The sequence below is a fragment of the Corvus moneduloides genome, chromosome 13 (genome assembly GCF_009650955.1).
Source record: "Corvus moneduloides isolate bCorMon1 chromosome 13, bCorMon1.pri, whole genome shotgun sequence".
Classification (NCBI taxonomy): Eukaryota; Metazoa; Chordata; class Aves; order Passeriformes; family Corvidae; genus Corvus; species Corvus moneduloides.
This window is the reverse complement of record NC_045488.1, coordinates 13,787,148-13,803,186: the sequence shown is the minus strand read 5'-3', so window position 1 is coordinate 13,803,186 and position 16,039 is coordinate 13,787,148. Positions and strand designations below refer to the sequence as shown.

The 16,039-nt window shown below is 37.1% G+C and overlaps 1 protein-coding gene across 7 annotated transcripts in view; it reads right to left on the bottom strand.

Moving 5' to 3' along the window:
- Nucleotides 1–16,039, bottom strand: part of CGNL1 (cingulin like 1) — a 55,330-nt gene that overhangs the window by 14,541 nt on the left and 24,750 nt on the right. For all 7 annotated transcript variants that reach the window (XR_004242907.1, XM_032123358.1, XM_032123362.1 and 4 more), the window contains 3 exons: nt 4,147–4,353; nt 3,723–3,827; nt 372–524 (listed from right to left, as the gene is read on the bottom strand). Coding sequence is in view for 6 of the 7 variants with exons in the window: in XM_032123358.1 (XP_031979249.1) it covers nt 372–524; nt 3,723–3,827; nt 4,147–4,353 (465 nt within the window). In the remaining variant the exon portion in view is untranslated. The remainder of the gene's footprint in view (nt 1–371; nt 525–3,722; nt 3,828–4,146; nt 4,354–16,039) is intronic.

The following is a 16,039-nucleotide window of genomic DNA, read 5'->3' as shown; positions in this document are numbered from 1 at the left end:
CAGTATGTCAGTATTATCTGTACAGTTTAAACACAGATGGCACAATAAATCTGATGCAGAAGCATTTTGAGAATCAGCTGTAAAACTCTGAAATATCACTGTACTGTACATGAGAGCTGAACTCAGATCTGGGATCTGGTTTATACAGAACTGGTTTACAATGCCATTTTGAGATAGTGGTGTTCCAACCACTGTTCCAGCCCTGAAAGCTTTTAATAAGAGCCTCTAGGTTAAAGAAATTAATACTAAACTTTGCATTTTACTTTCTTTTACACATTTAAAAATATATAATTCTTTACAATGTGCCAGTTCATTTAATTCTGTCTGGTAGATATTCAGATCCCTGCAGCCTCTTGGGGGTGAATTCATACCTCCTCCTGTAACTTCTCAACAGTCTTGCTCAGTTGCAATCGTTCATTCTCCATTTCATTCTTTATCTGCTTTAACTGCTCCTTCTGCTGAGTTTCATCTTTTAACTGCTGACTTAACTGCTGCCGTTCCTGTGAAATGCAACGCGTGTTCTCCTGCAGTAGATTAAAAAACACATATAATGAAATGTAGACCATCTTTTCTAATGCCTTAAAGGAACGTTACTTAACACAATAATATCAGAAGCTGCTGTAAAATTAAGAAAAATTTCAGGTCTTACAATTCTCTAGCTAGTATAGGACAAACACTGGTACGTCATGCTAGAAACAACTGAATGTCCATTTATACCTCTTTTCTTAACTCAGGTATTAAAACCATGATGCAATGGGAGTGTTGTTACCAACTACCCACATACTGCAGTTTCCTCAGCGTCTACTCTTTCAGTACACTATAGTGAATTTCAGTATTTGAAATTTGGATGCCCAAATTTGACAGCTTCAATGGTCAACTTACATATAATCTCTAATTTGAGTGCCCTTCAGGTACAAAAATCCTTGAGCACTTCTCAGTGGAAATGGCTGGGCTGTCACAGTGTAACTGGAAGTCAGGCAAACAGCCTGTCAGTTGCCAATTTAAAGGCAATTGTTAGTGGCAATTAATTACTTTGTAAAGCTAAAGTGTGGGAAATGAAAAGGAGTCATTTGTTTTCACACTAACCTAGAAGATTACTCTGATATTTCTCTATTTTTTCAAATAATAGTATTTAATGTTCTCTATACAAAATTAGTCATTTATCTCAACTGATAACTGAAAATTAAGAATGTATTTCAACTTACAATGCTCTGCAATGCTAATTCTAGGTGCCTACCATTATCTACCACAATGAAAAGATAAACTTCCTATTTTTCCACCCAATGAAAGGATTCCATGCTCTAATTGTTTAATTTAAAAAGCACGGATTACTTGATGCTGCCATCCATAATGCTGGTGTAGTTGTTGTTTTGTAAGATATTACAGTACCATATATGCTATAGTTAAGGGGCATAATAATTAAGTCATTTCCCTTCTCAATGGTGCAAAAGTGTTGAGATGTATTTCATTCCCTGAGGTGGCTACCCTAAAACAGAGGTTAGAACACAACACAAAATGCTACAAAAGTACTCCTCACTTGACCATCCATAAACAAAATTTCAATATATATTGAGGGTGATTTTAGATGAAAGCACTAATGCAAACTGTCTCTTACAATTAAGTGCATACCAGCTTTAACTTTTCTGACTAGAAATCCAATGGAGGAGGAATAGACTTGGCTGTTTACAGTAACTGTTACAGTTCTCTTTGTATTGTCATTGTCTTTCTTATGCTAGTCCACCATTAGAAGTAATTTGTGTTACGTAAAAAAGCAAGATGGGACAGTCAGGAATTACATTTCCACTGGGATACACATTATTACAGTGCCAGAGTTTGTCATCTAAATTGTCAATGGTAACACAAGGCCAAATCAACCTACTGCACAACATTATTCATTAGAACAACTCTAAAGACAGAAAGGCTGAATTGTTCTAAGCAAAAGGGCCACTGATTACATCCTGAGGTCTGTTAGTGCTCATATCCAGTGGATGAGATTGTAGAATCAGAAAAAGGATTAATTTTAGCATGCCAGAATTTAGACATAAGATGTGAATAAAATGTCAAGACAGACTCTCCTGTCACCTTCCCTAGAATGCTTTCATTTGGAGACCCTGGTTGGAGGCAGCCTTATTTGGCACGATGACCTGAAGGATGCATAAACAGAAAAAAAACCCCACACTTTTCAAGCATCTTGACCCAAAGCTAATCAAGATGCAGGAGATGTGTATGGTGCATTGATCCATGTTACACAGGAAGGTCAAGTCAGACTGTGACAGAAGGGAGTTCTTAGGGGAGTGTGCTAAATGCAAGGCAGTGATGAGCAATGCAGTGATTGTGTAGACTATCAGTGATATAGACAAGCAAACGAGGAGAATCAGTGAGGTAGAGCAGATAAACAGATTTAAAATGGGAAAAAAAAAAATAAAAGAAGACAACCAAAAACCAAGCCTGACCAAAAGCTTCAGAACACTTATTCATGTAGTTACAAGGAACATCAGCTTAAAAACATCATTTTGTGGAAACAAAACTCACTTACCCATATTGTTAAAACCTTGTATTCTTGAAGCACATTCAATTTTAAAGACATAGAACTATTTTCTTGCTGTTGTTATTTTTTCTTTTTACCATAATTAACTGAACCATCAAAACATGCTAGTTAACACAGTCTTTCCTTGGTTTTTAATCCACTTAGAGACAAGTTTCATTTTCAGATTTTCAGAACAGTAAAGTAAAATTTATGTTAAAGACAACAGGGGAAAACATCTATTCAATCAAAGAAGTGGCACTAGCAATTTACATGTCCTCACTTTTGAGTCTGACTTGTTTGATAGAATCACTTGAAACCTCAGCTTCTAAAAGCAAAACTAAGATAATTCTAAACTGATACTGTTGAAATCAGTGCTTCCTTGGTTTATGTAAAAGGTGAATCAGAGAAGAAAAATTAGGTTTGTAGCTTTTGCAGACACAAAATATGAGGTCAGTGAGAACAGTTTCAAGATTTACAGACATTCCCCTTGTTACTAAATAGATCTGAACTTTCATGCCATCTGAATCACCCAATCTTGACTCATACACAACATTGCCAACATCCCTCTCCTCTGCTCTGAAGTAGATGCATTCTCAACAGGTTTAATTTCTGGGCTAATCTGAAAGAAAGCGTATCCTTTCCTGAACACTGGGTGGACTAAGGAGCAAGGTGGAAAGAGGACTTCATTCAGAATTTAAGAGGCTGCAAATCCTAGTGATATGTGTTAAACATCTCTGGTTTTGTGATTAAATATTCCAGTTCCATGCAACATTTGCAAATAAGACAGGTTCATAAAAATAGAGAAGCAAACATCCTGATATTTATCCATTAACAATATTTTTGTTTATATCCTAGTACAGCTTTTCATTCCTTTACATGTAAATACCTACATGAATTGCATGAACATTGAAAATAATAAAACAGATATATGAAACCTTAGGCAGCTTGTTTGGCAATTAATTTCCCCGAAATTTTTCTAGATCCATGGAAATAGAAAAAAAACAACTTCAGAAAGAAAACTACTTTAATTTGATGATGCTATGGTTTCAGTACACATTTGAACATAGAAGTGAGGTCTAAACTTTAAAACAAAGTGTACTTCAAAAAGAATGAGACCTAACTCTACAGAAAGCAATAGTGACTCAAGTATAAACAGAAAATTTAAAATTTAAATTATCCAAATTCTTGTTCTTACCTGCATATCTTCTAGCTGGCTTTCCAAAGCTGCTTTCAACACTAACAATTCTTTTCCCTCCTTTTCAGCATGTTTCAAAGCTTCTTCAAATTGTTGCTTCTCTTCCTGCAATGATGCAATTTGATACATTCAGAAACAGTGGCCAGGCCTTTAATCTGACAAGTAAACTGAGCTATAAAGTCTGTTCACTCTGGCCTATCACTGATTTCCTCAATCCCAAGGTGTGACTTGGTTTTACTCTGGTTTTCAATGGGAAAATCCTTCCTATACATGTCAGTAAACTGCATACTGCTTCTTGGCAACTTGCTGGTTTTCCTTACCCTTTCCTATGGCATTGTCCATCCTCCTCTTAGTCAGTTTTTATTCTACAATGAATCTATTGAAAACAGGAAGACTACTTAAGGGGCTTGTTTTCTTAACTTACCTCATATGTCTTTAATTTTTCCTTCACTGAATTTTCTTCTCCTTTCATATTATCAATTTGTTTGTGCAACTCCTCAATTTTCCTCTCTAGCTCAGTAACTTTTCTCTTCAATTGTTCATTTTCCTCAATCAGCTCTTTGACTTGATTTTCTATACTGTTTCGCTCCTCCTGTGCAGCATTTTTTTCACTTGCAAGGGCAGCAGCACTCTAGTGGAAACAAATTATGTCATGTTTAAAAAAAAAAAAAGAATTGATGCTGTTTTCCAACAGGAGTTTCATAAGGCGTCACAGCAAATACAGCTAGGATATAACATTAAAATATCAACAGAAATACTAATATTTAGCATTTTTTCTCCTTGGGCATATCTACAGATAAAGTAATACATGACAGCTGAACAGTCTCATGCTTGTCATCTCATATTTTCACCTTAACATCATCCTCCTTATTGCCCTAAAATATTTTGTTACCAAATCCCATTGTTAATGGTAATTGGTAATTCCGTTCCATTGGCAATTCCAAGTAAACTAAAGCCTATAACACATAGGAAAAGCCATATGGACCTTTAAGGAAGAACGTATTTATGAAGAGTGTCTTCCACAGCAACACAAAATTTAGGCAGCCTCACCCCACTGATGATTCCAAGCACTAACATACAACACACTACATCCACGCAACTATTTGTGGGGCTGCAGAGTAAATGACAGATTATATAAAGAGACCTTGACAGTAAAAAAACAGTGGGGGTTCAACTTGTATTAAATACTGAGCTCATCTTGTATTCAAAAAGATACCGTTTTGGTTTTTTTTCAGAAACTCAAATCAATACATAGCACTCACACAAATTATAATGAACCATGCATAACAACTTGTGGCAATGGATTTCTGAATTTTTTTTGCAGGGCAACTGGCTGCAGCACATAATGTTTCAGAGCTAATCATCACTTTACCACTTACCCTCTAAAACACCCTACCATTTACTGTGAAAACCATGAGTGGAAGTATCTGTCTATATTGTTATACTATCTGTACTGTTGTAACACAGACCAGGTATCTACTCATAAACATTTAATTCTGTAAAGAGCTGGAAGGATTTAATCTTTGCTCTTCACTGACTTCTCATTCAGAATCCCCTCTAAAGAACATAAAAGAACCCAAGACATAATGGGTGGTTCTTGCTCCTGGGCATTCAGGGGCTGATACAAAATAGTACTCTGTACAAAGATCTGGTTCTCAAGTGCAGCCCCACTGCCTTCTACACCAAGACCCTAAACAATAGCAAGAACACCAGAACAGACATAGGAATCAATCTAGACCAGGATTCTCTCTCATGGCCAAGGCTGATGCTTACAGGCAAAAAGAGGAAGAACAATCATGGGGCAAGCCTTTCCTTATTATAACACTCTCAGCTCTCACTGGTTTTCTTCCATGAATGTATCAGCCATTAATTTCTCTAATCCTTCTCAAATCCATTTATACCTTTTGGCCTCTACATTATCTGACAACAATAAGTAATTACACATTAATTACCAAACACAACATTTTTGCATGTGAAATTGTATTTATCTAGGTGAAAACAAAAGAAATCCTATCAAACTACTCAGAAACTATTTTGTGAAGTATTTTATGAAAGCATGAAAATAACTTTTCATTTATGCTATTTTTGATTGTTGCTCTTGATCTTCCCCTCCTCTTACCCAAAAGGAACAAGCAAAGTTATATAAAAGGGTGTTTATAAAGAGTGCCCTCACTAGACTGTTTTCTAGCAAGCAACAGCTTTAAAATCATGCAAATTAGATAAAGCGGTAACTCAGAAAACACTCAGACTGTCTACAGGGTCAATGAACTTATTATACAAAAACTGGCAGCATAAGCAGGCTGACAAGTTCTGGTCTTTTGAAAATACTGAAAAAACTTGTTCTTCTAAGTACATGACTAGTTAAACACTCTGAAATAAATCTCTGTTGACTCTTTAGGCTTTTGCATACTGAAATTTCAATAGCATGTATATATTCCTTTAATTTTTGCTTTCTGCATGCAGCGAAGTTTTACTAATTAGCAAGCACTCCACCAGTGGCTCCTTTTAGTCTCATTTCTCCTTTCTGGAGCTGAGTGAAAGCAGCTGAGGCATGCTGGGGAGTTCAGGGAAAGGAATGTTGATTTGTCTGTTCTTTTTCATCCAACTGCCTACCCGGGGCTGCACAGTAAGACAGGACTGCAGTAGACCCACATGAGACCTGGAGATTCCACCACATCTACCATGGTTTGCTCTACTTTCCCAACACAGGAAGCAGTATTTACTTAAAAGTGGATGCACACATACACAAAAGCAAACAACGCAACAACCCCACCCCAGAGATCTACATACATAAATAAACACAAAAGTAACATCTATCTATATATATGATTTAACCTAAGAGGGTCAAAATTAAGTTCAGATTATATAGATGCAGTCATTATCTAGAGATCTGCTCCAGCCTGCTTTTTGTTGTACATACTGTAGGATACAGACTCAAAATTAAACTAAAAGAAGATAGGTGAGTATATGTAAAATGTAGAGAAGCATAAAGGGTAGGTTGTGAGTATTATCTTTATTAACCTAATTTAAAATCTTGGAAATAAATTAGGTATATAAACAAAACCTTCCTAGAGTTCCAGCTGATTGAGTGACCAGCACTTAGCCAGCAGATCTTCACAGGTCTAATGACCTTGGCATCATTACAAGGGTTACACCTGCCCAACGAAATTCTCCAACATGTTAAGTACAAAATTCTTTCACATCCATATACTTTTCCAAGATGGTAGAAAACTCTCTTTGTATATATAGGGAGCTGCACTGTATTGTAGTTGGAGATTGAACATTTTTCTTACTTATATTCTGAGGAGAGTACCAGGAATTTTCTTCACAATGTGGTTTCACTGCACACTATTGTTTCAACATCTTTTTCATCTTTTCTTGTTTCAGACAAGACCAGAAAGAAACACAGGAGTATCTATCTTACCAGTTTACCTTATACAACTGTACTACACATATAAGGCATGGAAGATCACCCTGAGGATATTCAGGAGGATACTAGACAAAACAATCCAAAAGTATCTTCAATTTGATAGTGAAGTTTAAATACAGTCAAACCATACAAATACAGTTTAGATGTTCTTTGTGTAAGAGAAAGCACACACAGCATCACCTCTCCAAAAGAGTCAAATTACACAGCTGGGTTTAGACAGAAAATAGCTTATATTCATTTTTCCCCAGAGCACTGAGAATTTCATGCAGAGCTCTTTACTGGCACAAATGAAGTTTCTGGATTATAAGAGCTTTTGGCAACATATGCCATATCCTATAACACATTACCACAGAAAGTTAGGGTATCAAAAGTCTCCATAGCTCTTGCCTTCTTGTGTTCTCCACTGTTAGTCTTATCTGGCACCCCACATTACCTTCTACCTCCCCTCCAGGCCTGCTCTTGGACAGACAGGTGAATATGACAGCAAAAAACCTAGGTATCACTGGAGAGCATACACAAAGCATACAAGCAGTTCTGATAGACCTTGTAGCAACACCATTAGGGGAGAAAGATCCCTGTCCATATATTGAACACTTACATAAGGTTCAGGCCAGCAGCTATCAAACCATACACGGCCACTGCTGACGCACAAAAGGATTGTTGTGCCCTTTGCCTATGGAACCCTCGCGCACAGGCAGGGTGCTCCAGCAGTCCCACACAGCCAGCAGGCAGTATTACTCATGTACAGACCACATGTACAATTAATACTGTCGTTAGAGATGGTTCACTATATTCTGCATAGAATTTCCCTAACAAAACATGGCAGTAGAAGATATGAAAACCACTGCATTGAAATGACAGTGAAATTACCATGTATGTTGATAAAGTCTGAATGGCAATTGCTGCGCTTCATAGGCTAAAACTGAAAGTGGCAACAACAAGGACACCTTAAACTGTCCAATAGTATTTGCTAACAGCCAGGGACAATCTCTGCGGTCCTGCCTGCATGAGCAGGGTCCCATGTTTTCACTGAAAATTCAGGGACTGGCTCACACACTCAAAAACAGGAGTTGAAGGCTGTTTGCAAAAGCATTCAGTTAGTGGGTTACAGTGATGAGGATGAAAGAAGGAGGAAAACTGAACATTGAAGAGCTAGTAAGTACAAATGAGGAAAAAGACAGGAAGAGATTGTGCTGTGGATCCATTTCCCTCAGTCCAGACATGACTTGTTTGTAATGGTGCTGCACATAAACACTGTGAGTTAACTACAGTGTGAGTTAACTAACGGTCCTTAAGGCTTAATGACATGACACCAATTAATGACTCCTGTTGGTGCCCATTCATAAATTCTTTACATTTATTTATTTGGGGATGTTGGAAAAGTTTTGGCAATTATTTTAACTAAGTTTCTATAATTTAACCCACAGTAACAGAACTGGGTGAAGGTCACAAAGTAATGATTTAAGTTGAATATGAAACATTAACAAACATTGTTAATATAAGAACTTTAGTTCACAGAATTGTAGATCAGTCTCTTCAGAAAGTTTAAAGGAGTTTATGTACATAAACATACAGAGCACAAAACAGACAAAACTGGTTAAACAAGATTCTTGACAACATAACCTGGAATGAAATCCTGTATATTCAGACGTATTTGCCATACAAAAGGAAAAAGAAAAAACAAAAACCAAAACACCTCTGCAAAAATCCAAGCCCCTTGAAAAACAGAAGAGGGGGGCAGTTTTATCAAACATTGAAGTGGGATCTTTGGATCTTAAAAGTAACATACCTGAATTCCAATTTTGCCGTTTCTTCCCTATGATATAGAAAACACACTTTTTTCTTTTTAGTCCCATTTACTAGTTGTGGCAGCATGTTTTAGTAAACCAACTTCTTACTGTTACTATTTACTGCATTGTATTACAGAATTATTTTTACGTAAGTAAATACCCTATAGCATTTTGCTTATTGTGCTTATTTGCTTGCATTTGTTTTGTCTTTCCTTTCAGTTTGCCTGTTCTTGCTCTGTCTTCCAGGGCACTCAGTGCCTTCTTAGTCCCTACATTTAGCCTGTTTTACATTCAGATATTCATCTCCTCCATCTCTGAAGGAACAATACCTTTCTCTTAATAACCACATCATTTGAAGACTTCTTAACCACACTCATATCACCTTCTTATTTAATACCTTTGAATCCACAAAATATTTTATTATACTTTCTCAAATTTTATCATGTTTAAACTCCTGATTTAAGCCTTATCAGCAAAATTAAGCTACAGAGATTAGGTAAAAGGAGCTGGAAATGGGTTGTGAATTTCTGAAAAAAGCTGAGAATAAAGAAAAAGAAGCTTGTCTAGAAGAAAGAAAATGCAGCTCTATGGAGAAGATCCCACAATACAAAGTCCTCTGTGACTGACTGAAGATAAGCTTTCTGCATTCTGATGTTGTCATTGTGCCACAGTACACACACAGTAACTTTACTTATTAGCCCAGCAGTGGACTCAAACCAAATAAAACAAGTTATCAAATCCTAAAAAAAAAGATATATTGAAAAAAATACCTTTCTGACCACAAAAATAGATCATATGTGGCAGAAAATAATCCATGTTCTAACTACTGATTTTTTTTAATAGTTCTCATACATTTTAATACTAAAGCTTAAAGTCAATTAGCTTGAGAAGTTAAGAGTTTACTGCAGAAACGAGTGAGGCAATAAAAAGATGACAGTTTCACAGCTAAGTTACCCAAAACCAGCCCTAGAGAATCCAGAGTCTATTCCTGTCTATGGCAAAGACCTCCTGAGGCAAGTCACTCAGCCAAATATTTCCAGAGGATCAATAACTACATGCTCCTTAACTTCCTTGGTGTTTGAGACACTGGGTTTGGTTTCCATAGACTTGAGTGCGCAGTTGTGACTAAAGTCAGGAAAAATTGTACCCTGATTATATCAAGGACTATGTAATGGCTAACAATGTTAACCGAGGCACTTGAATTTGGACATGCACAAATAAAGGCTCTCTCAACACTGATCTCTCTACCTCTTCCTTTCCTATACTTACTACAGGGCATAACATTACTTAGAAGATGACAGCTATGTTGAGAAAAGGAATTAAAAGTTTGTGAAAAAATCTCTATAATTCTTTCTCTAGAACAGGTTTTTAATAGTGTACAAGCTCCATTTAACTTGTAACAGAGGAGAAGGAAGCGAATGAATGCATGCACACATACGCACATACACTCACACACATATATATGTACATGTGTATTGTTTGTTTTGATATGTACACCTGATCTATAAAGTTTTAACTAGCATAGATCTACTTATCTGAGCCCACATAGTCACAGCTGCTGGACTTTATATGGATGTGGCATTCGGTTTTCAGCTTTAGGCCTATGGAACATAAGGGAAAATCAGCAGTAAAATACATTTCCCTGATCTTCCATCCTGCTCCTTTCTCAGGTGTTCTGCCTAACAATAAACTAACCTAATAAAGCTCAGCTTTGTGTCCTTGTATATAGTTATATATGTGTTCAAAGTATTTTAAAACATTAAATTTGGTCAAGACCCAGTCAAAATAATAAATACTGTTACACCACCTTTGTTGCAGAAATCTCAGTAAAGCAAATACATTTATGTAGTATTCTACTCTGAACTTTGTTGCAAGCAGTGAACAGGTAGTATAAAAGGCATCGAAATCTTTCCCACCATTCATTATTGAGTAAACCCAAAGAAACTGGACAGAACACAAAAACAAGGTCCTTGAGATGCAAATGAAATGTTCAGTTTCAACCTGAATACAGAAAAAAATACTTTTGGACAGGAATGCAGAAAATATTCTGTGGCTCCACACCTTTTTTTTTACCACACCCTGCACACTGGCAAAGAGATGAGAGACGTTGTGTAACTGATCATTAAAAAATAGTTTTGGCTGACTTCAGTGTTTTGGCTGGTGAAACTCCCCTTTGGCAGTGACTACACACTACAGGATCCTTAGAGTACTTTTACAAAATAAAGGAAGATCTGAAGTGTGTGGAAGTTTAGTATCTCATTCACCGCTATTAGAATCATTAAATTTTGGCTAAATCCAATGATTATCAGGCAAAAGTCAGCAAATTTTTCTAAAAACCTTAACATTTCTTTTCAGAATCCAGTTCAACTGAGTATCAGGAATTGCATGTCCAGTTCTGGGCTTCCCAATCCAGGAAGGACATTGAGGTGCTGGAGCAGGTCCAGAGAAGAGCAGCGGAGCTGGCGAAAGGTCTGGAGCACAAGCCTGATGAGAAGCAGCTGAAGGAGCTGGGAGGGGTCAGCCTGGAGAAGAGGCTCAGGGGTGACCTTATCACTCTCCACAACTCTCTGACAGGAGGGTGTAGCCAGGTGGGGGTCGGTCTCTTCTCCCAGGGAACAGTGCCAGGACGAGAGGACGTGGCCTCAAGCTGCAGTAGGGGAGGTTTAGGTTTGACATTAAGAAGAATTTTTTCACAGAAACCGTGATTAGACACTGGAACAGACTGCCCGGGGAGGTGGTGAAGTCACCGTCCGTGAAGGTTTTTAAGGAAAGACTGGAGGTGGCACTTGGTGCCAGGGTCTAGCTGACATTGTGGTGTTCAGTCATAGACTGGACTCTAATCTCAGAGGCCTCTTCCAACCTAATTGATTCTGTTATTCTGTGAAAACTATTTCAACCGATTAACTGTTTGTTCTTTAACAGCCATACTTTGAGAGCAAATCTCCATTCAAAATGAGCTGGGGCAAAAAGTGGAGCTTTTTAATGGAAGTAACAGATTTTCAGGGGTTTTTTTTATATTCATAATTGTGGAATCTAAGTAAATGACACAATAATCTTCCAAAATCTTCTGAAAAAAGGAAATGGTGGTGCTGCTCACTTCATTCTAACACTGGTGTAGAACACTTCAGGTATTAAGATACTGGCTGCTGACATCAGCTCTGAAGACTCATGGGCCACCTTTTTAGGTTGATGCTCGACTAGTTTAACTTCTTGAACTACATGTAAGAAGTTTCATGTGGCTTCAGGGATTCATATCTACTCACCTCCCTCAGATGATCCAGAGGGGGTAGCAGTGATGGAGATATCAAATATCTTTCTACTGTCTTTTCCTCTTCTTTTTTATATAAACAAAATAGTTTAAATAAAACAACTAGACACTGATTTCCTTAGGTAACATGAAGGTGATTTCCAACAAAAGAAAAAAAATCCCAAACCATTCTAGACCCAAAGACTGAATCTGAGGGAAAAAAAGACAAACGTAGTGATTCTCCACACAGCGACAACGCTTTAAATGCCATTACTATTAGCTCTTTTGTAAAGAGAGCTTTGAAATCAGTATTATTCAGCTACAGTCATCTAATTTTCAAAGTTCAGGTATGCAAATAACAGGTCTTTATTTCTGTTTGTACCTCTGCTTGTAATTCTGGCGTTTTTACCCACTGTGTACCTTTAGGCAATTCTTCTAACCCCAGACACTATTTCTTAAAGCAGTTGGAAGCCTTAGGATGAATAACAGAGTAACATCGAATGGCATGGATAATAAAATCTCATATGTCTACAAAAGGAGTACGAAAACTCCTTAAAAATGGAATGTTAGGCTACCAACCCACCCACCCCATCCTCCCTACGCCCCAAGAAAAGGTTACAACAAAAGCAACAAAGCTTCTGGAAAAAAGCCTAAATGGCTGCACTTGGTATTTTTGTACCTGACACTGGTTATATTAATTCTTCCCATCATCTCAAAATGAGGCCTAGCCAACTTTAACACATGGCTATGCCTTTGGAAATTAACTATTATTAGTTACCTATTAAAAGGGTGAGTGTTTTTTCCCTCTCTTAGTGAGGTACACTGCAACCAGCTTAAATTCTCTGCTGTACTTCAAGAGATTATTCAGTAAGCAAGTGCACAAATTTACAAGCAAGCCAGACTGGTCTCTCATTTCATTTCAGCTAGAGCCATTCTACTAACTCATTAAAAATTCACTGGTGACAGTTTAGAGAAAAGATTTGTTTTCTTACAAGGTCATTTTCACTGACTGAAATGGTACCATGTCCTTAATATTACTTCCAAAACTATTTAGGTTTCCATTTATTAGATGTAAGGAAATATTAAAATACTTACAGTTTAAGACTGAGAATGCAGCCCTCTTTTACACAGAGCATATTAAACAAAATTTTCCAATTTAGGCATGACCTAACATTTATATAAGTTATAAAATGCAGGGCCAGGAAAGTATTAACCTCTTAACCAGTACCTGTATCAATGTCATATTATCCCCCTGGCTATGTATCATGACATACTCAGAGTGGCTTATACTAACAGTCCTTTGAAGGTCAGAAGTTGTTGGATAGACTGGAGTAAAATATTAACTAACTCTGTGTTCACATTGTTCCCTCCTGTTTGACGGAGTCAAACACTTCCCATACATACACACACAAACATATACTTTCAGAGACAAATCACCTGAATACATAAACTGGCTTCTGCTAGTAAGGATTAGAGATCCTCCTGATGGCATTAAAGAAGTACCTGGCTCTTGCCGAGGTTCAGAAATAGAAAAAACAAAAATTCACACTAACGACCCCCCTTCCCAACACAGACTTACTGGAATAGTCCTAGCAGAGGAAGGTTCACAATAGTTAAGTGACTATTACAGATAAACAGAATTAATTTTTATTATCCTATAGATGTGGTCCAATTCAACTCAAACAGAACTTCGCAGGACAGTTTTGCTCAGAGGTTTTCTTGACTCTACATACAGTATAAAACCCACTCAAGCTGTAGTTTCATGGTACTGCCTGCACCCAAACACACATACGTACCCACCAAATAAACGGAGGAGTAAATTGCACAGAAATGAAAGACTAGAGGAGGTGGAACTTCAAGACACAGTCACCAAGCTACATATTCAGAGTGCTTTAGAGGCACATTTTATTTTCTTATTGACAACACTAATATTCCATAATTTTTTTGTTTGGTACTTCATTTAATGGGTCCTAAAAACATGCATGATGCTATTACCAACTTCCTTTCCACACACAGAACAGGCACATTGGGCAAAACAAAGCAAATCTGTCTCCCAAATGTTTCATATGCAGTTCTAAAATACATGTTTCCAATAATGATGCCTATTTAAGAAGTGCCTGCAGCTTTCCTTCCACCATTACACTTCTGTTTGTGTACCCTCTCTCCATCTGTGTTTGTACCACACTGAAAATCAATCAGAATGTTACCAGGCTTAGAAGGCTGGTGAAAGAGGGCAAAAAATGAAAGGGGGAGAGGGGCTAGGTCATGAAAGATGAAACAGTGACTTGGACCAGTCACTCCACTATTTGACTCTGTACACAGTTTAGATCAGTTACCAACCAGCTTCTGTAACTGAAACAAAGAAGTGTTATTTCAACGTGGCAAAAGCTGCCTCAGGCAGGCAGAGGAAAGAAAATACCCATCCATGGCATTTCAAATCCTAGATCACCTCTCTAAAATCTTTTCCAATTGTTGCGTATCTTGCTTGAGGTGAACAAACCAGCCTCACACACAGCATTCAGGATGCAGATTCAGATATGCATAAGAGGGCATAACGATGTTTCCATGCCCGAGTAATTCTCATTATATCATTTGCTTCTTTTGCTGCTATCAAGACCATGGGTTTTAGCATTATTAATTACAACCCTAAGATTTCCCTTAGAGTGGAACAAAGTAGCAGGATCCTACTGGGATTTTTCATATATATATATATACAAACATAATTTTACAGTTACATACATTAAATCTATCACTTAAAAGTACCAAAGTGGCTCTGCAATGTTCCACACTTATACCTTCACTTTTCCCCAAGTAGCTTAGGTAACCACTGTTCACTGAACAGTACTTTCCAAAATAGGTTCTCAGAATATTCTAAATTTAGTTTTGCTTCATTTTACATTTCAACTATGAATTCCAAGCCATTTCTACAAAAAAGGCATACAGAGTATATCTCAGTATCATTTGGAATGCTTAAGCTAGTTTTTGTTAAGTTTCTGCTCTATGGGGGAGATTTTTATTAGCTTTGAGGAAGAAACATCATATCATCAGGTTAAGTAGAAAAAGATTCAACAGTTACTTTTCATTTCAAAGGTCTTTACAGTTTGTGCTAGATTCACCTAAATTAACAAGATGGAGAAAAGCTAAAACCAAAGCTTCTCTCATGTATAATATCCAAAGCTTTATATAATTTTCTTATCTTGACGGGGTACCCTTGTAGTTGGTAACATGTGCAGAAAGCAACCACTGTCTTTTACTGTTCCTACATTTGTTCTGGTAAAATTCCTTCTTCTCTTTAATCATAACATAATCATATGTAACACATACATGTCAGTTAATGGTAACATGATCACCAGCTTCATTGCATTCTTAAATGTGTTGATAAATTAATCAACTCTAAACTCTGAGTGTCTGTTTTAACATTCTGAGAACAAGGTCAGACACACGACATGCCAAATAAATCGGTCAAGGTCAGGTTTAGATAAGCCTCTTCCTAACGTGATGATTACAGCTTTTTCTGAACAACACCATTTGTTCAGACTGCTTCTCTAAATACAGACATAAATGTGAAGCGCTGAACAGTTTGCAACTGCACTCCTGAGCTGATACAATTTCAGTGGAATTTGAACAGTACTAGTTGCAATCTGCTACAACCTTTTACCTGCAGTATTACATTCCAAAAGCTATTTCCAAATTTTACTGAAACAGTGGCACTTCATGTACAGTGATAGAGCACTCATGGTTAAAGTAAGTACAATTCTGGACTGTTGTGTTGTAGAGTCAGATTAAATAACAGAAATGCTTCTATGGCATGAAAAACTGGAATGGAATTCATATTAATCTTGCAATTATG